At 30.8% G+C, this 21319-nt stretch overlaps 2 protein-coding genes and 1 long non-coding RNA gene across 3 annotated transcripts; 1 reads left to right on the forward strand and 2 right to left on the reverse strand.

The window, feature by feature from the left end:
* Positions 1-319: 319 nt before the first annotated feature.
* On the reverse strand, positions 320-1031 carry LOC101266693 (uncharacterized). Its single transcript, XR_011212300.1, has 2 exons — positions 894-1031; positions 320-819 (listed from the first exon to the last, which is right to left on the reverse strand). It is a non-coding gene; the product is annotated as an uncharacterized lncRNA (long non-coding RNA).
* A 1670-nt stretch (positions 1032-2701) lies between these two features.
* On the reverse strand, positions 2702-8768 carry LOC101257236 (calcium-transporting ATPase 4, endoplasmic reticulum-type-like). Its single transcript, XM_004251245.5, has 9 exons — positions 8422-8768; positions 6751-8238; positions 6267-6339; positions 6050-6171; positions 5646-5927; positions 5158-5535; positions 4526-4635; positions 3641-3869; positions 2702-3546 (listed from the first exon to the last, which is right to left on the reverse strand). The coding sequence occupies exons 2-9, from the start codon at positions 8164-8166 to the stop codon at positions 2971-2973; spliced, it is 3186 nt and encodes a 1061-aa protein (XP_004251293.2). The 5' UTR covers positions 8167-8238; positions 8422-8768; the 3' UTR covers positions 2702-2970.
* Positions 8769-18041: 9273 nt separating this feature from the next.
* LOC101257533 (uncharacterized) lies at positions 18042-18500 on the forward strand. The gene has a single exon (XM_004251246.4). It carries the CDS (start codon positions 18042-18044, stop codon positions 18498-18500), a length of 459 nt encoding a protein of 152 aa, XP_004251294.2.
* The last annotated feature ends 2819 nt before the right edge of the window (positions 18501-21319 follow it).

Below are 21319 nucleotides of genomic sequence, written 5' to 3' on the forward strand. Positions count from 1 at the left end.
GTTCCCCGCCAATAACGAAAAATATTCAAATTTTGGAACATTAATAACAGCCACGTCATCGATCTTCGTGACTTTTAGTACATGTCATCTCAATCGTACAATATTCTCATCAACTGCTAATATTATTTTCTCATGACTTCACACGGATCAAAATTTTCATTTCAATTGAACATGTATAACTATCAACCTGAATTTCCAATTTTCCTTAGGCCATATCTTTGTTAATTTAAAATTTCCAAACGTCATTCATCATTATTTTTGTTCAAAATATAAATATACTTTGAGAGATGATTCTCAACATGATTGAGCAATAAAAATAGGTTCTAAACGAATTAGTACACATTTCATCGCGAAACTAAAATAGAGTAAATAAACACACAATTACACTTTGATAGAACATACTTAGAAACAACATTTCACAAACCCAAGAGTACAACTTATACAAAAGCAAAAAAACAAGAAAACAAATTAAAATAGAGGTTTAATTTGGTTTGCGTTTAAGAGCTATGAATAAACTAATAGCTTCACCAGAAATCAAGTCAAGATATGCATCCTCAAGTTTTTGTTCATGAAGTTGAAACAATTTGTCCAATATTTTGTTCCAAATTTTTCTTCAATCAATCCCTCAGTTATAGCCCTTATGTGTACTGATGCATCTTTAGCTGTTAAACCATTGATTGGTGATGTTTCCTTTGAAAGTATCTCTAATTTTTCAATACTAAAACTTCCATTTCTTTTAATTGCCTCTTCTACTTCAATTGGAGATGTAATATACACCGGTATATTAAATCTATCCACCTCCTCTTCCTCAATATCACCCTACAAATTCCGTAACAAGTCAAACACCTTCCCATAAATTGACAGTTCAAAAAAAAAAACGTAACGATTTTTACCTGCTTGACCAAGTGGAGAAAACAAGATCCCAATATTTCAGCTAACATATTGTAAATAACTTTAGAATGAGGAGTTTTATTTGGACGAGCTGGAACAGTAATAAAAACTAGTCCACCAGGTACAACTTCTTGTGCTCTACATTTCAATCTTTTTTGTATTGTTTTGAATATTCACTAATGACCTCTTTTTTACTATGTGAATAATAAACTTTCCCTTTGTTCCAAGCAAGTGATTTTCTGTTTTCGACATTATTTGGAACTCCTGAGAGAAAATGTAGACCATATGAACAATTGACGATATGAATTGATTTGTCTGGAAAAACACGATCGTAGAAAGAACCGATGGCAGCATGAGCATAACAGGATTTATCTAACGGTAGATAAGAATAGTATGTCTTACTTTTTTGGGGAGGGAAAATATAAAAAAGGGAAGTATATATTTAAAACTGTTTAGCCAAATAAGGATAGCATGTTTATTTTTATTTCTTCCATCAAAGTCGTTAAATTATAACCTTATTATATACAAGTTAGTCGTACATGGGTGGCGTAATTTTTAATTTACTTTTGTTTTGTGTTTAGTTATGTTATCCAGACTTGGTTTATTATTTAATGTTACACGCGGGTGTTATAATATAAATTTGATAATTATTCAAGTCCATTTCTTGTAGTTAGCCACGTGAACTATACATAAATCCACATGGCTTTGTGTATTACCATTTAGATTATTATTCTTATAAAACTACTATTTATTTATTTCAAAGAATATGTGAAAAATGCTTAAAACACCCCATAATCAATTGAAATTGTTGTGTAATTTACAATGACGAATTTAGAATTTTTACTTAAAAAGATTTTTATAAAGTATATAAATGTGCAACTAAGCCAAATACAATTCCAAGGGAGGTAGTAGTATATAGTCTATAGGTGTAGAATGCTAAGTTGAGAAAAAAAATTAGCCCTTCATAATGTATCACTCTAAAACTAGAATGTTAAGTACAAACTCCAAAAAAGAAAAAAGTAATTAAAAAAAATAAGAGATCATTGTTAATCTTTCTCAATTAAGAAGCATGGTTTTAATTTTTTTAATTTCAGATTGGATCTATGAATCAAATCAACATTTATAAAATTATGGGAGATCATTTTAATATTTAACGCACGAATCTTGACGAAAAAAAGTAGAAGAAATGGTTTTGAAATTTGGGAAAATGAAACTAGAAGTGATTTGGTTTTTTGGATCGAGAGTATTTGACATTTTTGGGATCGTGGACCGGACTAGTGGTTGTTTCCGAAATTAAATGAAAAAAAATCGTAAGCTAAATGTAAAACGTAATCCTCACAAACCCAAACACAGGGGTCCTTTTTGTAAGGCACTATACCATTGCGATATACTTTATTTCTTATCCAGAGGTTCATATTACAGAAATATACAAAATTTACTTTATATATACAGATTACATTATAATTTATTGTCAATAAGGTTCAGGTGAACCCCCTCCTGCCCTTATGACTTTAGAATATTTCAATTCTTGTATCATGCAAGATTAATCATATCAATTTTTACGGGTCATGAAAAGTATACACTTTTTGTGTTTATATTACAACTTGCTATTTGTTTCATTCAGCAACTCTTGGGTGTATTTGATATGAAGGAGAATAATTTCCATAGAAAGTATATTTTCTGAAAAACATTTTCTCAAAAAACAAGTTACTTATTTTCCAGAAGTATAAAGAAAAAGTGTTGTATATAATCTAGCAAAAAACTACCGAGTGCTCTATAGACTATGTGAACTGTAACAGAATGCCAAAGATAAAATTGAGAGGATCAGTATAAAAGCTATCGTCCTGTCAGACAAGGGAAAGGTAAAAAAAACTTAAATATCAAAACTAATTCTATCATCTGAGGAGTATCAGAAAATGTCTAAATGAATCTAATTAAATCCGCCACCAACCCTCATCAATTAACAGCGACTGGGTTGGGTTAAAGAGAATAGGCTAATCAAACCCCACTTGCGGGTATGAATAACATAAGCTCTGTCAATAATGATAAGTTCAACACATTTATGACAATGTTTTGCCTCTACTCTTCCTTCTGCTTTGTAGGACTCCTTCCACTTCTGATACCACTTGTGCACCTTCCAATAAACTTCAAAATCTCATCGATCAATATGACGGGTAATGCAACAGCCAATACTAACAGCCACTCGTTTAGGCTCAGTGGAACGATACCAAATATTTGAGCAAGGAAAGGCACGTAGAGGATCAAAAAGTGCAGCCCAAATGAGACCGACATGGCTAAAAGAAGCCATGGGTTGACCCATGGTGGCATTGACAAGAGGCTTCCATCTTCCGAAAGGGCATTAAGGGAGTTGAACATCTCAATTGCAACCAATACAGAGAGGGAAAGGGTCATGGCTTTGACCTTGCCTTCCACAAAGTAATCGCACGGGTTATCAAACCTGATCACTTCTGATCCGGCAGTGAAAGGTGACGCGGTGAAATTGTTCCAGGTTTTGCACTGACCCCAATTAGCAAGCTGGGAATAGGTGACAAGACTGTGCCCATCTTTACTTAAATCAATGCCAAGGAAGGAGTCATGAGTGAACCAGATGATAAAAATACCCACAGTTGCTACACCAACATACAACCCAATTACCTGGCATCAAGCATTTAGAAATTGATGAGCTAGATTTCATTCTCACAAACAGAAGTAGGAAGTGGAAAATTAAATAAATAATTAGAGTGCAAACCAGATAGCGAAATAAAATCCATGCACTGATCAATGAATCATCACTTCTCCTTGGTTGTTTCTTCATTATATCTTTATCCGGTGGATTAAATCCCAATGCTGTAGCAGGTGGTCCATCAGTGACCAGGTTGACCCACAGAAGCTGAACTGGAATAAGACCTTCAGGAATGCCTAGGGCAGCAGTAAGGAAAATAGAGGCGACCTCACCAATGTTGGAGGAAATCATGTACCTACAGCAACATAAATTATCATCGAATGCACTTCTATAGTGATGCACTATCAGTGGTGGCATCATGCATTACACGGACTAAAGATATTCATCCGAAAAGTTCAATCAAGAGAACTAGATACTCCCTTTTTAAATAAATAAATACAAAGATAAAACATGGAACAGCTGCCACTAGAGTGTAGTCCAAAAGGGTGATAGCCAACTTATCCAAGTCAGTTAACTCAAGGATCGGGTCGCATGCAACTGAACAACTAGGAATCTTACTCAGTGAAAAGCTTTTCATTGATTATATGACATCGTATCATACTAGATGAAAAGATTTCCAATAGATTAACACACATACTGAAGTTGGTTGAATTGATTCTGGTGGTTTGCAGAAAGCTGGAAATACCACATGTATAATAAGCTACTCCAGCATGGTATATATAAGCTGGAAATAGCACATGGTTAAAAGGGATTATCAACCTAGTCCAGCAAAGTTCAACTCACTCTTTGAATATTTAAGCTAGCTAAAATGCAATGCAAAAAAGTTTGAATGTATATTGAAAAACCAAATACCAAGTACCAAGCCAAAATGATAGAAATACAATAGCATCCAATCAACAGTACCATCAATAGAAATAATGCCAACTAAAGGAGATGAGGGAGAAAAAAAACCTGATGAAAGCCTTCATATTGTTATAAATGGACCTGCCTTCACCCACAGCAGCTACAATTGTACTAAAATTATCATCTGCCAAAACCATGTCAGATGCTTCCTTTGCCACCTGGGAGAAAAATCAACCATAAGTTACATGACATAAATACATACATGTATATCCATTGGATCCATTTATCCCAAAACCCATCCAAATCTTCAGGAATTGTGTATTGAAAATGACATTTTAAACTTTTACAAGAATTTGATATAATAAAAGATCCTATGGCAGCAGACTGAAGATAAGTTTCTATTTGTAAGCACATCAGAAGTAGCCCAAAGTAACATGTGCATATACAGTGATAAGTTAGACTCAAACTGGGAAACATATCATTATACAGCCATCCAGGACAAGAGTTCAGGTGATCGCAAAAGAGTGTAGACTTGATGGGGAGAGAGAAATTATACTTTGTCTATCACTGTTAAATATATTATTACTGTTTGCTGGGGAGAGAGAAATTATACTTTGTCTATCACTGTTAAATATATTATTACTGTTTGCTGTTAAACACTGCAGGGGATAGATTCTCCTCGATACATGTTCCCATTGATATTGCTCACAAATTCTAGTACTAGGAACATCATCTTTTACCTCAGTTCCAGCAATTCCCATTGCAATCCCAATATCAGCCAATTTTAAAGCAGGTGCATCATTCACTCCATCCCCAGTCATTGCAACCACCTCACCATCATCTTTAAGCAATCTCACTATATCTTGTTTATGCCTTGGCTCAGCTCTGGAGAATAAGAGACCTCCACTTTGCCTTATATGTGCTTTGGGGTTCGCGAGCTCCATAAATTCTTTTCCAGTTAAGCTCCTCGACTTGATATCTTCATGGCTTCCAAAGACACCTATCTCACGGCAGATAGCTTCTGCTGTATTCTTGTTATCTCCTGTAATAACCATAACTCGAATGCCAGCTTCTCTGCAATCCTCAATTGCACGACGTACCTCTTTTCTAGGAGGATCCTTTGACAACACGATAAGTATTTGTTCAGTATCTTGATGCCCCCAACAGAGGAAGGTTTTAGCACATAAATGAAACCAACAGTCGAGAGAAAGCAAGTTAACTAACTTACCCTTATCCCAGCCAAGCCAACAAATATGAGTTTACTCTCAATGGAAGGGTAATTAGCAGGATTGAGTAAAAGCTGATGGGCTGGATGGTCTTCATCACCATTATAGGTTGCAAGTTCCTGTAGATCCTCCTTGTACGCAAAACCAAGGACACGTAAAGCTTTCGAGGACATTTCATGAAGGCTTTGCAATATATGATTTCTGGAAGAATTATCCAATTCTACAACAGAACCGTCTTGCAGTTGCACATAGGAGCTTCTTTCCAACAGATTTTCAACCGCACCCTAAAAATGAAGCAACATATGAAACGGTTATTGATGCATTGAGCTTCAAAAGAGTCGAGAACAATGAAACGGTGTAGGAAACCCAAAATGAATTAGGAAATCCAAGGAAATAAAGAGTCCACCTTCACAAGTAATGACTTTTTTCCAGAGGTGGAAGATGTAATGACACCCATGGATTTCCTATCACGGTCAAATTCAAGAGTACCAATACGCTTTTCAATATTGTTCCATGTGTAAGAGCAACCTACAATCGGCTAATTGAAGTTAGGCCTCGTTGCATTGTAAACGATGACCCGTAATGTACATAATAGCAATAATAGAACAGGAACCACAACTTACGGAGGCCATCTTTATCACTTGAAGAGGATATGGAGCTGATTCCATCAGGAAGTCCCATTTTCTCGACCAGAACCTTAAATCAAATCAAGAAACTCTAAATAAGTCACAGGAAAGCATTAAGAAAGAGAAAAAAGTTGTTGAAGCATATAACTCTATTAAGCAATGCAGATCAGGGGTAATTTACTTGATTCAATTTTCTGTTTGTGTTGGGAAGGGAGAGGGTGGTGTGCAACATAAATTATGTAGAGATAGATACTAAATAATATCAAGGTCAGAAATCTTCTGACTAATGTTCAGTAAAAGATATTGATAAATCATGAATCCATGTTCCACACAAGGATAAATGACCATATCTATCTAATAAGTAAAGTTTAGAGTAACTGAATACTAGTCTAGCATAATACACTCACATAGTGATAGAGAGCACAGATACTAATCCGGTAAGAGTAAGAGAAGCAATCCAATTCAAATATAAAATCAGTACCTTTAGTGCTGCTTCAGTGGGCAGTCCGCTGGCAACATAGTGCTGACCAGATTTTTCAACTCCAGAATCATTGCAGACAGCAGCAACTTTTGCTATCATTTCTAGGTTAGAGTCCATACGACCCATTGACCAATCTTGTATCTTTCCATCATAGGGATCATATGAGGTCCCTTCAACATTGAATGATCGCAATGTGTTAGCCTTGGCACCCATAGCGACAAGCTTAGACACAGCCATCTGATTAGTTGTCAATGTTCCTGTTTTGTCTGAGCAAATAACAGTGGTACAACCAAGAGTTTCTACACTAGGCAATTTTCGAACAAGTGCATTCTTAGCAGCCATCTTCCGTGTGCCAAGTGCCAAACAAGTTGTAATAACTGCTGGCAGACCTTCCGGAATGGCAGCAACTGCCAGTGCCACTGCAATTTCAAAATAATATGTGCACTTCTCAAATGAAAACTTAAAATTCCTGGGCCACCCATCAACAAACTCCCAAGTGAGGAAATATTTCACGTTGATCAGCCAAACTAACGCGCAGATGATACCAATTATGACAGTCAAAGCTTCTCCAAACTCATTTAGCTTTTTCTTCAACGGGGTATCTTCCTCTTCTTGTGCTGCTTCATGAATCTGTGCGTGCACCTTCCCTATCTCGGTATCCATCCCTATTTGAGTTACCAAACAAATACAATTTCCATTCACCACAGTCGTTCCAGCAAATACCATACATTTCTTCCCTTGGATATCAACATCCTCCGCTACAGCTTTAGTGGTCTTACTAACTGCTTCACTCTCACCAGTCAGTGATCCCTGTTCAAGCCGGAGAGTCGAACTGATCAAACGCAGAACCCTCATATCAGCTGGTACTTTATCTCCAACTTTCAACTCAACAATATCCCCAGGTACAAGCTCTTTAGCAGGTAAACTAGAAATTCTTTTACCGTCACGTATAACACATGCAGTCTCTGACTGGATTTCCTTCAATGCCTCCAAAGCCTTTTCGGCATTACTCTCTTGCCACACACCAACAGCAGCATTGACAATTAAGATTAAGAAAATCACCAAAGGCTCCACGAAAGCTGTGATCTCCTTCTCACCACCTTCCTCTCCATCTAACCAAGCCAAAACAAACGAAATCACCGCAGCACCAAGCAAAATCCTAACTAACGTATCATTAAACTGATCTAAAATCAACCTCAAAATCGACTGCCCTTCATGCTTCTCCAATTCATTTAAACCATAGATCTGCCTCCTTTTAACAACCTCATCCTCAGATAATCCATAATCTCTTTTCACCTCAAACTTCTCCTCACACTCCTTCACATCTTTCGACCAGGCCGGAAACATCTCTTTATCCGACACACTCTTACCACCTAAATTCTCCCTTTTCCCATAATTTTCACCTCCTTTTCCCATTTAAAACCTCCAGAATCAACCAAATCTAATTAAAAAACCAGTCAAAATCTCCTAATATGATAAAAAAATCTCCTGAAATGCAGTCAAAGTCGAAAATCAGAAACAAAAACTCACGATCAAATGAATTTCACCGTTTCAAAGCTCAAAATAGGTCAAGAACTAAGATCTACAACAATCGGAACTCCAACAGAAGCTACTAGATTTAGAAAACACAAATACATAATCAAAATAAAGGATTAAGGAAGCGGAATTTACCAGAGAAGTGGAGATTCGTTCGTCGTGTTGGAGAAGAAGAATACGAGAGAAGGAAAGTTATTCGTCTGCAGCGGAACTTTGGATAGTTATTGTGCGTCTCTCCCTCTATCTCTCTATCTCTCTCGGGAAACTGTAGAGTGAGAGAATCGAAAAATAAAGAGATCTCTGCCTCTTTATTACTTTATTATAAACAAAAATTAATTATAAAGCAAATAAATAAATAGAATATTGGGAAGAAGGTGAAAAAACGGAGAGGCTTATAGATCGGCCTTCTGCGTACTTTCTCACTTTTAATGGACTCTCTATTATTCTTTTCTTTTTCTTCACCTTTTTCCTATTTCCAGGATAAATGGTCTAGAAAGCTCCATCGTTTGGTAAATGGACTATTTTACCCTTTTCTCCATAAGCAAGCAAAAATAACATTTAAGAATATTTCTTTATTAGCTTGGCAATATTTTTCAGAATTATTCTAATAATATATCTTTATAAGTTGAGTTCAAGGAATATGATATATTGTTTTAGATCGATTTAAGAAAATCAATCTGAAGAAAATAATTTGACATAAACGTTCTAAAAATTAAAAACTATGATAAAAAAGAAAACAAGTGACGATAATATAAATATTGAAAATAATTAAAATATGACGAATAAGATAACGCGATCATACTAGTAATAACACGATAAAAATTTATATTAAATTCACAAAACATGTTTGTTCTTATGATTTAATAACATTTAATATTGAAACTACTAAGACTTGTATAATTCACTGCTTTTAGTACACATATTTAATGATCTCAACAAACTAATTGCATATAATTTTGGCTTTTGAATTCTCTTCCAATAAAAAGGGAGAACGATTAATCCATCATTTTTCAAGTGTTCAAGGGTTATTTTAGTCATTTGAATCATTTGGTAGGCAGGGCATTATCATATATTAACCCATAAATGCTTCGATCCGTTACGGAATCGATTTAGGAGATATGTGGGTTTGCCATCATAGGTCCACCAATAAGAATTCGCCACGTAATAAGAGGTTGGAAATCTCCTGAGGTTTACGACTTCTAACATGACGTGTCAAGTTCTTATTGGATGGTGATATCTGGATGGAATTCGTGGTTGGACAGTGGATCAACTACTCCATGGTTAAGTTAATCTTTTTTGAATTAATATTAATTAATCATATTTAATGAAAAGAGAAATTTCTAGGTGCTTACCTTGTGCTAAAAGAAAAGGGTTTAGAATAATACAAAGAGTGATGACTAGGGATACAGCATATTCTCTTCTTTGTATACTTTTACTAGGTGTATTTTATAATATTATTATTTAATTTATTTTGAATCTATGGTAGGTCTCCTTTGTTATAGGAAGTTTATATAATGTTTATTCATTAATAATTAAAATGAAAAGATAAATTTATTTGTGAATTTATAAGAGTGATCGAGTTGGTTGAGCAAGTGATCTCCTAAATAGAAAATTTTAGGTTTAAAATTATACATATTTTCTCGATCGATATCACCATGTGAACCTACTTGCATGTCGTGTGTTAGTAATTTGTTGGATCCGAACTAATTACGCCAATCTATGCCTCTATGGTTAAGATTATCTATCAATATATAGTCATACTATACGGATTAATGCAATTACATGCTGTTGACTTTTGAATCACAAAATAGACTCAAAATATTGATAATATTGAATTTTGAGATTTAAATGAATTTTTTTTACTACAATTTTTCATATGTTATTAAAATATTTTGAATCTTTGTAGTTATTAGAACTTATAATATTTTTTTAATTGTTTATAAATAGGAAAATTTCACTTCAAATAACCTAAATATTCTATATTTGAATTTACAGTCAATATTAAATTATTAATTTCAGATAAATTGAAATGATACGAGTAATAAATATTCAATATTCCTTGACTTATGTGGCAATATTTAATTTGATGTGAGTTTTTTTAAAAAAAATAAATTGTGCTATATAATAAATTATATATTGTTGTGCAGTTTAAAATTATTGGTTAAGATAAAGATCTTAATTTAAAACTACAAATAAAAAAGTATAATATCTAGAAACCACATATTAAAAGAAAAGTGACGATTGATTGGAGGTATTGAAAAAGACCTTAGAATTTAAAGGATTCATGTTGAGCAGGACTAATACAAAGTACTTTGAGTGCAAATTTAATGTTATAACTTATGAGGTGGATGTGTAAATAAGGAATGATACTCAAGTCATCTTCAAGAGAGGTAGTTTCAAGTATCTGGATAGTCAAATTATCTAAGGAAATGTAGAATTTGAAGATGATTTTACACATTATATTAGAGCGGTTGTAGATGAATTGAAGGCTCACTTTCTATGTTTTGTGTGTGATAAGAATGTGTCACCAAAACCTTAAAGGTGTGTTTAATTATAAAGCGGTTACCTTGTTGGACTAGTTGTGTTGTATGGAAAGAAATGTCGGCACGTCAAGAGTTCGCATATCAGAAGATGAAAATAGCAAAAATATAATGCTGAGATGGAAATATTAATTCAGATAGAATTAAGAACGAAGATATTCAAAATAAGATAAAACTGATCTTCTTGGTGATCAACAAGATTCAAGAGGTGTGGCTAAAATAGTTGTATGTGAAGAGGAGATGTGCATCCATGTATGGATATGCATTATGCCCTAAAGAGAAGATATGAGAGGTTGAGTGTGGGGGGTTTTAGGAGAATAGAGGTAGATCAAATAAAATATTATGCAGCAGTCATTAGACAAGACTTGAGATACATGTAGGACGATACTTATTAAGGACATGACTCTAGATAAAATGATAAAAAAATAAAAGATTAGAGTGAAATGCTGATAGGTAGATAAGTGTTTTCTAGTTCTTCTGAGAAGTAGTATTATTAGTACTCTTATGCCACCCTATTCTTCACTTTTGTTCATATATTTTTGTTTTACGTTTATCTTGTTCAGCTTTGTTATCGTATTATTTATTGTTATCATTCTTTTTTCTATTGTTTTATATATGGTTGCTTTATTATTTTATTTCCTTTTTTTACTATTTTAGATATGCAATTACTTGAACTAAGGATCTACCTAAAACAGATTCTCTATTTACATAAGTCAGGAGAAAGACTACATATATATCATCTAATTCCTCTAACCCAACTGAGATTTAACTGATTATGTTATTATTATTGTAGACTAGAAAAGAATATGACATAAATTTAACACGGAGAAACATACATTAGGAAATAAAGTTATGTAAAATTACATTAGATCATTCCACAAGGTCTTTTAACGATTTTTTCTATTACATTAAGAATTCAAGAAAAGAGAATAAAATAATTGAAAGTACATCAAGATTCGAAAATTACAACTATACTACTATTGGTATATTGTAAGTTGATAAAATATGAATAATTGAACTACTCAATTATTACATCAACTAGGGAAATCATATTAGTTGTCCATTGTACATCTAGATCGTACACATGCTGAAACAAGAACAAGACAAATAAATAATTTATTGAAGTTCGAAATCAATATTGTCATCTACGAAAAATTATAAAATAGAGTGCATTTTTTGTTAAATAGATAAAACAAAGAAGTATCCATGGAGCACAGCTCATAAGATCATTGCTTAAGCTATATAAATTACATTCTATTGCCCTGTGAATTAACTACATAGACATATAACAATTCTTTTCGATTGATTTTTCGATTCAAATAGAGACCTAAGATTAAAAAGTTTGAGAACGTATAATTAGTAGGTCATTTTGATCTTTGGAATAAGATTGTCAAAAAGCGTATAAATTAATGCCACTACCCTAAGTTGACATTGACAATAATGAGTGGCAAACAAAAACAAGAGAAGAACCTTATTCCAACATATTATTATTTTTTAATTATTTTAATATGATGGGGATTTGTTAATCATTTATGATATTGTCAAAGATTTATATATATATATATATATATATATATGTATATATATATATGTATGAATTACAATCTACAAGTGGAGTATATATTTGTGTACTTGTTATATAGTCTGATGAAAGATGATGCAAGTAAATTCCTGGAAAATTAAAAGTAGTTGATTATTCATTTACTAATGATAAGTTATATAATAAATGTTTTCTCTTTATTTTCTTGTAGAAAAGTCTCTTTTTTTCCCTATAGATACCGTACCAGAATTTCTGGTGAAGTGAAATTGACTCGGAAAAAACTTATCCGCATCAGGTGTTTACATTAAGTTGATGCAATTTTTTTTTTACATGATTTGATGAAGTAAAATGAACTATAAATTTAAACACATGGTATGCATGTATTGACTTGATATAAATACTCGATGCGGATAAATTTTATTCAACTGACTTTATATATATATCAAACCGATTAACCGAATATATTTTTGAACCAACAAAAAAGTGGCATTTGATAATTGTGACTTTTTATCGTATGCATTTTGGCCCATTACATTTTTCAGAATTTCTCATCTTACTCGAAAATGACTCAACCATGAGTCTCAAAAAGCTTATTTGGCTGTTCTTCACCAGTGAATAAAATCAATTAGTTTTTATTTTTTCTGTTTCCTTTTTGTTTGTAATACTCTAAAATAGTTTTCAAACCTTTGGTGCTAAAGTTTTTATCGGTTCAATAATCATTCGGTATTCAAAATTCACTAGTTCGACTAATTTAAATTCACATAAAAGATTTATTTAGATAGTCAAAATACCCCTATATAAATATTATTTCTATTTTGATAAGATTGAAAGATTATTTTCGATAAATCATAGAATATATATAAATTTTATTTCTATTTTTATAGAATCGACAGAATATTTTCGACAAATCACCGATTCAACAAAACGATTGCACAAGGAATTAGTCTTAAATAAATTTACTAGCTTTCTAATATTCATTATTGTATATGCTATTTGTATGAACACTTCGTTAATAATTTTATAACCTATATAATTTGTCAATTTTCCAACATATGTTTAACTATTATATAGAAGTGTTTGGCAACGTATTTGATCAAATAGGCAAGTTGAAAATTTCCTCTACGATGAAATGACTTGTTATAATAAAAAATTTTATGACAATTTTGATGTGAACATCTAACCAAAATACGTGACACTATGGGCAAGTTTGACAGGAAGGAAATGTTTTTTTTTTTTTTACAAAAAATAAGTAAGTTTAAGTAAAGAGGTACTTATTACATTTTTCTAAAAATGTGTGTTAATTTTGTAACAACAAAAGAACATGATTGACCTAACTTTAAACAATGGGCAAAATGGATCATTTTAAAAATTAATATGTAAGTTTATATGAGACAGAACATTTAATTTGAATAGTAATTGCTTATAAGAAAAAGTAATCTATTCTGAATTATTAAATAATAAATAGGATGTAAATACAGAAACTTGAAGTAGTTAAAATTATATCTTGGACTGTAAAAAGCAAAATCACTAGTTGATGCTTGCTTATCTTTAAATTATTTTAATAACAGTGATGAGTGATTATGTCAGTATCTTAATTACTACGCTCCTTGTAATTATATTGAGATTTTAGTAGTTATAGTAATTATTATTCATATCAAATTGTAGTTAAGCAATTAATTATGAATATGTAGGGTGATTAATTACCTCATAGTTTGCTTCTTTAGAAGGTATAACTTTCTGTTGTTCACTTTACCACTCATGTCATATATTAGACTTAATACTATAATGGGTAGAAGAACATATATAATCATATAAATCTATTGGACCTTTGAACTTAGACTTATTAGTATTAAGCATATATATTATGAGAAGGGATCAGTAGGACATAAATAAATTGGATTTTTAAATCCAAACATTTTTAATATATATACGATCCGAAATTCATAAATTTCTCAAATGAAAATACCAAACCCAATTCATAATAAACTTGGTAGACTTTCTTGTCCTTGAGAAGACAAGTTAAAGATGTTTTAAGAATCTCATTTCACCCCCACTTTAGTCATGTTTGAAGTTCTAATAAAGTACATAGTAATAGTTCAAAATATCACAGAAAGCATGATCTAGTATACAGTCGTCCCATATCGCAGTAGGTATTTGAAAGCTAAATAATGCAAATTCCAAATCTTGGCATTGGAAGCATTTGCTTGCCTTATAACCAGTAAAGAAAAACATTATTGAAATATTGATATCGCTTCAAACGATCTCCAATAGCTTAATATAATAAGAAACGTCTGAAGTTTGCAAACTTCAAATGAGAATTTTCATAACCTTCGTTGTGAATGTTTGAAGTTTTTACTCAAAATGGATAAAGTTATAATTTCTCTCTTAAACTATCGGGTAAAAATTAAATGACGATTCCAAAAACGACTAGTAGATTTGTTTTGGGCTTTTGCATTAAGTGGGCTACAATAATAGATTCTAAGAGTCAAAGCCTATTTTTGTGGACCATTCACGTTTCCTCCCTTTGTGGTCAAAAGCCACACTCTAAAAAAGGGCAAAACAACAACAACAACAAGAAGAAAGGTAGAAAAAGTAGTTCAAGTTGGAGCACTCCTTGTTTTAAAGATTTGGAATTGGTGTCCTTTGGTCATTGCTTTGCAGCCGTTCAAATCCCATTATTATTTGAGGTGAGTATATAAGTCTTAGTCATCGCGATAAAATATTCATAATTAGATGACCACATAAAATTAAAAGACATATTATAGTCAAAATGTAGCTTGTGTATAGATATATACAATATACTTTGATATACATAGTGTATATATGTAGATATACTTTTCATATAATAATGCTATTTTCGTTCAGGTTTATGAAAATCAATGACACTTTTGCTTAATTACGAGATGTAGTAGTATTTGGCTTCAAAACATAGCGCATATACTATATTCGTCTGAGTAATAATAATAATAAAATTATATTTACACGCATAATAAATATATAATATCTTTGCCTAACTAAAATATAATGTAAATGTATATAAAATTAATTTCATACACTTTATAATCATTACTTAACCGCCACATGTACAACGTACATGCATACAACATACACTTTCAAATATACGATAGATGATCGATGAAATGTGTGTGGACCCATACTTATAGCATGGAACATTTGTCTTTCGATCTTATCTCTATATTCAAAATGTCACTTTGTTCTATAGTTTATGGATTTGACTCCTCTCGAGTAATGGATCCCTCTAGTTCATCCATTGCCCTTTTAATATTTTGACACGTGTCATATAAATAATCTAATGACTCAAATTTGTTTAGTTAACTAAAGTGTTTTACCATAGTTAATATTTTTTTTTTCACTTCCTTTTTGTACTTAAAATTCTTTCTATTCTGTCATAGTTTAATATGAATTTGGCTCTATAACATTTTCTCCTCACATTACTTAAAATAATGGACAAATAAAATTAGAGTGAAGGGATAATAAAGTAACTTCAATAATAAATAAGAAGACACATAATTTTACTCATAAATCACATTCGTTGAATATGTTTTATGTCTTATATTCTCAGCTCTTCTATTTAGGTATCCGAGAAGCGTTTCTAAGTTTTCAATAACATGACATTTTTTAAAATAAAATATTTATCTTTTCTTGATATTATAAAAATAATAAATGAAATAAATAAATATACTTTAAAAAGAGCGAACAAATATAATTAAACGGAAGAGGTAATATAGTAATTTCAACAATAAATAAAAAGATACAGAATTTTTACTCATAAAACACATTTGCGGAACTCGTTTTATGTCTTATATTCTCAGCTCTTCTATTTAGGTACTTGAGAAACGTTTATTTAATTTTTCACACGACACGATATTTTTTTTCCTTCATATTCTTTGAAATGTATTATATTGAGCGTTTTATATTAGGGATTTCTATATTTTTTCAACGACTCAATCTGCTCCTTTAGTTTAAAGTGAAAATATTTTAACTATTTTATCATATTTTTGTTGATGATAATATACTTTAGATTTATAAGTCAAAAAACGAGCTTTGAGGTGTAATTTGTTTGTTAAAAAAATTACATACCCTCATGCTAATTTAACTTCTTTTTTTAATATACATATATTTCTTTAAATTTTAAATTTCTCTGGTGAATTATAAAAATGGCAACTCGACAAACTCTAGTATTAGGTTTCCCCCTTTAGATGGTCGAAAAGGGAATTTACTTTAAAAAATGAATATTAATGTTATATTGACTTTTCAAGACATGCTCACTCTATTCTTTTTTATGGTCGTGTTGCATTTTTCAAATTAATTTTGACTATTTTTCTATGTCAAACTAATTTGTATTAATTTAATATTTAAAAGGTATATAAAAATATCGTAAAATATTAATTAATTTTTTTTATAATTTAATTCGAAAATAAAATTACAACAATTAAAAAGGAACAAAAAGGCTGATAAAAATGAGTGTGTAATTTCCCGGTTAGAGATCACATGGTCACTAGTCATTAGTCATTATTATTATAATTGTATATTTGATCCCTCAATTATTTTACTATTGACGGGTAGTTTATTAGTCATTATAATGTATTTATCTATATATTTTAGAAAAAAAAAATACTATAATACAAATACCATCACCAAAAAAGCATAGTTTATTGCAAATTTTTTTTAAAACAATGGAATTTTGATTAAGTATTGAAATAGTCTTATTAATGTATTTATATTTTTCATTTACGCTTTAAAATATTTTAAATATATTTTTTATCTTAAAACTTAATTCGAAAAGCGTCTTTAAAAACATTGATATAGAATCATTCGGCGTTTGTTGCTTTGAAATTCTTGTCCAAATTCTAGATGACATTTGACAATACATTTTATCTACTGATTAATTAAGCTTTTAGAAAAATGGCAATATACCCACTTAAAACATTTGACTATTAAAAAGGCACATAATACTACAACTTCTGGATGTTTTTTAAAATAAATAAAAAAGACAATATATATTTTTTTAAAAAAGAAAAAATTACAAAAAATTCAGTTCTCACATATTTCTTATTTTGTCTGAGATTTGATACATTTGCACAAATAAATTAAAGAGTTGGAAAAGCAATGGAAAAAATAGTTATGGTGAAGAAGGAGAAAGAATCATGATAAATTACATAACTTAATTATGATAAGGTGAATATATTTTGATACAAGCATCACCACTACACATATAATATAAATATTTTCCCTTAAATTACATAATATATTTATAACTAATTAATTATTATATGGTGAATATATTTTGATTCAAGCATCACCAAATACACATATAATATAAATATATTTCCTTAAATTATTCTACCATGTCTTTTAAGTAATGAATTATTTGGACAAATCACTTCCCCACACACATTTAATTAACTCAAATGATGCCAAATTATTGCCCCCCCCACCCCCCCCCCCCCACCCAATTAGTACAACATTTTTTTTACACTCTAAAATGCATAAAATATACCATATATAACTCACCCCCTCATTCTCCATGCCACTAGAAAACCCCCATGACTTTAAACAAACTTCTCTTCAAAAATAAGCTTTCTTTTCCATCCCTTTCTATATAAACAATACTCTTAATTAAATTCCAAACGTCGATAGTAATAAAAAAAAAAATGGCCTCCGCATGCATATCGAATTGCATCAACGACGCTCGTGCTCCGGTCCGGGCCACTTACGTAAACTTGTACAAGTGGCCCGAATCGGATGCCGAATTTATAAGATCAGTCAGCTCAAAAAATCATGATCGTGGTCGTGGTCGTGATCGTAATACTGGTCCAAAAGTGGTGGATAGTATTTCGTGTAGGCAATTATATTTGAGGAGCTATACTTTTTCAAGGGAAGATCAAGTGAATTTGAGTGATGAGAAGAAATCTCATGTAAAATGTTATGGCAAAAGAAAGAGGAAATTGCCTCGTCGGATCGACGGTGGCGATGGTGGTGGTGGTCGGGCACGGAGAACGAGAAGGAAGTGTAAAGGGTTTAGTAAAGCTAAGGAGTTCTCTTGTGCGGCGTTGGCTTCGATTTTTCGGAGGTTACTATCTTGTACAACTAAGGTCGATGTGGTTGGTTAATTAACAGGTTAATTTTCTCATATAATTATTCAACTAATAATAATTATCTCAGATAATTTTTTTCAAACAACAAAAAAGTGATCTCGTGAGATAATTACTATTGATTGTGTGAATTTTATGAGAAATCAAACTTGTTAATGGATTCTAAATTATGTTTACTTTAAAGATCACATACAATTTTAATTTCCTTTCTATTTTCCTTTCTTTTTTTGTATACTTTGTCTTGAGTTTTGTTTACACGGGATCTTGTTCGAATATTTGAAATTAATGTATGTGCTTAAACTTTACAAGAATGGCATATTGGGATTATGCGGTTCAACGTTAACTGATCATGGAGGATATATTTGCTTAGTAAAATTAAATTATTGAATTTATGAAACTGATCGTACTCCTTTCTTCTATTTTAGTTGATCATTTTTTTCCGTATAATGGTTAAGAAATAAAAAATAGGAAGATAATTTTATTATTCACTCCTTATTTATTTTTTTTAATTTTACAAACAAATGGAACAATTTTAAAAAAATAATAATTTCGAGAGTAATATAAGAAAAAATTTAATTAATATTTTTTTTATTTAGTAAGATGAATCATTAATATTGACTGAGAAATATATAAAAAAGGTTTTTAACACAAGTTATATTAACAATTAATCTGTCTTTGACATCTTTTTCCATAAAAAATAGTGTAATATATTCTTTCTTGTCAAAATAGAGTGACACCTATCTCTATACATTACTAAAATATTTTTCTTAAATGCAAAATATTTGACGTTTTGATGTAAAAAATGATTTAATCTTGCTAAAAGACAATAACAATTAAATTAAAGAAGTGTTTATCGTGGTTTAAATATTCTATATTTGCAAACTATTATATTAGAGGGAAATTTATCGAACACGTATCCAAAAATTAATGGTTGCGGTTCCTTTTTACCAAAAAAAGTCAATGATACAAAATATAACACAATTGTGTACACCTTTTGTCAAGATAAGTGGCCCATATATGGACATAATTGGAAAACCAACCACTTCTAATTAATGAATCCATAATCTTAATATTAAAAAAAATCTTGTTTTACCTTTTTAAATTTCTACGAATTTAACTAATATAAATTGAAATCGATAATTTAAACTTATTAGTACCATCAGTATATTTAAACCAATTAAATATAATGGACTACATAACATGCTGGAATTTTTAAGTAACCAAAAAACCATATACACTGCTATAATTACAAAGAAGGTCAACTTTCTGATTTGCTATTCCATAATTACCCGGGGAGCTCAATATCTGCATTGAATCCAATTAAATTTAAATTTATATAAAAATATTCTATAAAAATATTCTATATTAAAAATAAAACGTTCTATAATAAAGATGATTTTATGCTCCACTAAATTTACACAGAAATTTTTTAATTCAAAATGATGACGTACTTACTACTTCGACCCTCACTGATTACCAGCACATATAATACTCCATGCTTAACCAAGAGGGTGGGGGTGGGGGCTCAGTGGAGAATATGATTAAAAGAAGAAGTGTGCCAAAAGATAAGGAATGGACCGACCAAGAAACTAAAAAATATATTATAAAGTTCTGATTATGAAATATAAAATTATTGGAGCTTGTAATGCAAGTATTGTTGTATTATGTTTAATTTATTCATTTTCCTTTCCATTTTCCCCTCCTTCCTTTTTTCAGCTCAAGAAACAACTTATAAAAATATTTTTAACATAATGTAATTGTATTATTCATTTTAGATTAAACCAATGTGACATGTATCTTTTTATTCATTTTTTTTATTTTTTTCTCTTGCTATCTGAAGTTTATATTGAAACTTCAATTAATCACAAGCTTCACAACTTATTTAAAAGAGACGCTCATGACAAAATTTTCTCTATAACTAATTAATATCAAACTCAATTTTTTTTTTATAAAAAGTAAAATATTCTTATCATAATAATATGTCGATGAAGTATGGGACGATGTAATTATCACATAGTGCACACTTGGGCCCATTTGAAGAATCTTAGTCGTCATTTTGTTATTATATTTACTCTAGTTGGTAGCATTTTTTTTAAAAAAAATAATTTCTTTTTTTCTATATATTGTGAAAGGCTTTTGATTCGTTGTATTATATATTTTAATGCGTCGATTATTGTTACTCTCTCTGTTTAAAAAAGAATGATCTTATTTTCTTTTTAGTCCGTTTCAAAAAGAATGACTCATTTCCTTTTTTGGCAACACTTTAACTTTAACTTTTCACGTGACATGTTTAAATATCACAAGATTAAAGGATATTTTAGTACATTTGACATAACTTTAATTTAGAACCACAAGATTAAAAAGTCTTCTTTCTTTTCTTAAACTCTCTTCCAAGTTAAATTAGGTCATCCTTTTTTAAAGGGAGGGAGTATTATATTCGAACCGCGTATACTACTTGCTTCTTTGACTTTTGATTGTCTTTTTTCTGTTCGAAGTATAAAATAAAAATTGAGAAAAATAAATTATATTATGCGGAATAAGTGTCAGTTATTACATATCTAATATTAATATCAATGACTTAGATTTAATTACTTAAAAGATATAATAATAACTTATGTAGAGCGAGAAAATAGACAATTAATTGAAGACTATAACAATAATCAATTGTGTGGCTATTTTCCAAAGAAATTGGCTACAATTGTAATTCAAAATAAGACCCAAAAAAAGAGCCATAGAAAGTTAGTAGATAACAAAAGCCATAGAAAGTTAGTAGGGATAGATTGTCGTTTTGCTTTTGTTATCTACCGTCATTTGTTGTGTATTGTGTTTCGGTTATT

Source organism: Solanum lycopersicum, chromosome 11, assembly GCF_036512215.1.
Source record: "Solanum lycopersicum chromosome 11, SLM_r2.1".
NCBI lineage: Eukaryota > Viridiplantae > Streptophyta > Magnoliopsida > Solanales > Solanaceae > Solanum > Solanum lycopersicum.

What these genes read in the sequence shown, in the direction of transcription:
- LOC101257236 (XM_004251245.5), bottom strand. Translation starts at nt 8,166, where the DNA reads ATGGGAAAAGGAGGTGAAAATTATGGGAAAAGGGAGAATTTAGGTGGT. An exon ending in AAGTGATAAAGATGGCCTCC is followed by an intron (nt 6,172 to 6,266) that starts GTAAGTTGTGGT and finishes AGCCGATTGTAG; the next exon opens with GTTGCTCTTACACATGGAAC. An exon ending in AAAAGTCATTACTTGTGAAG is followed by an intron (nt 5,928 to 6,049) that starts GTGGACTCTTTA and finishes CTTCATTTTTAG; the next exon opens with GGTGCGGTTGAAAATCTGTT.
- LOC101257533 (XM_004251246.4), top strand. Translation starts at nt 18,042, where the DNA reads ATGGCCTCCGCATGCATATCGAATTGCATCAACGACGCTCGTGCTCCG.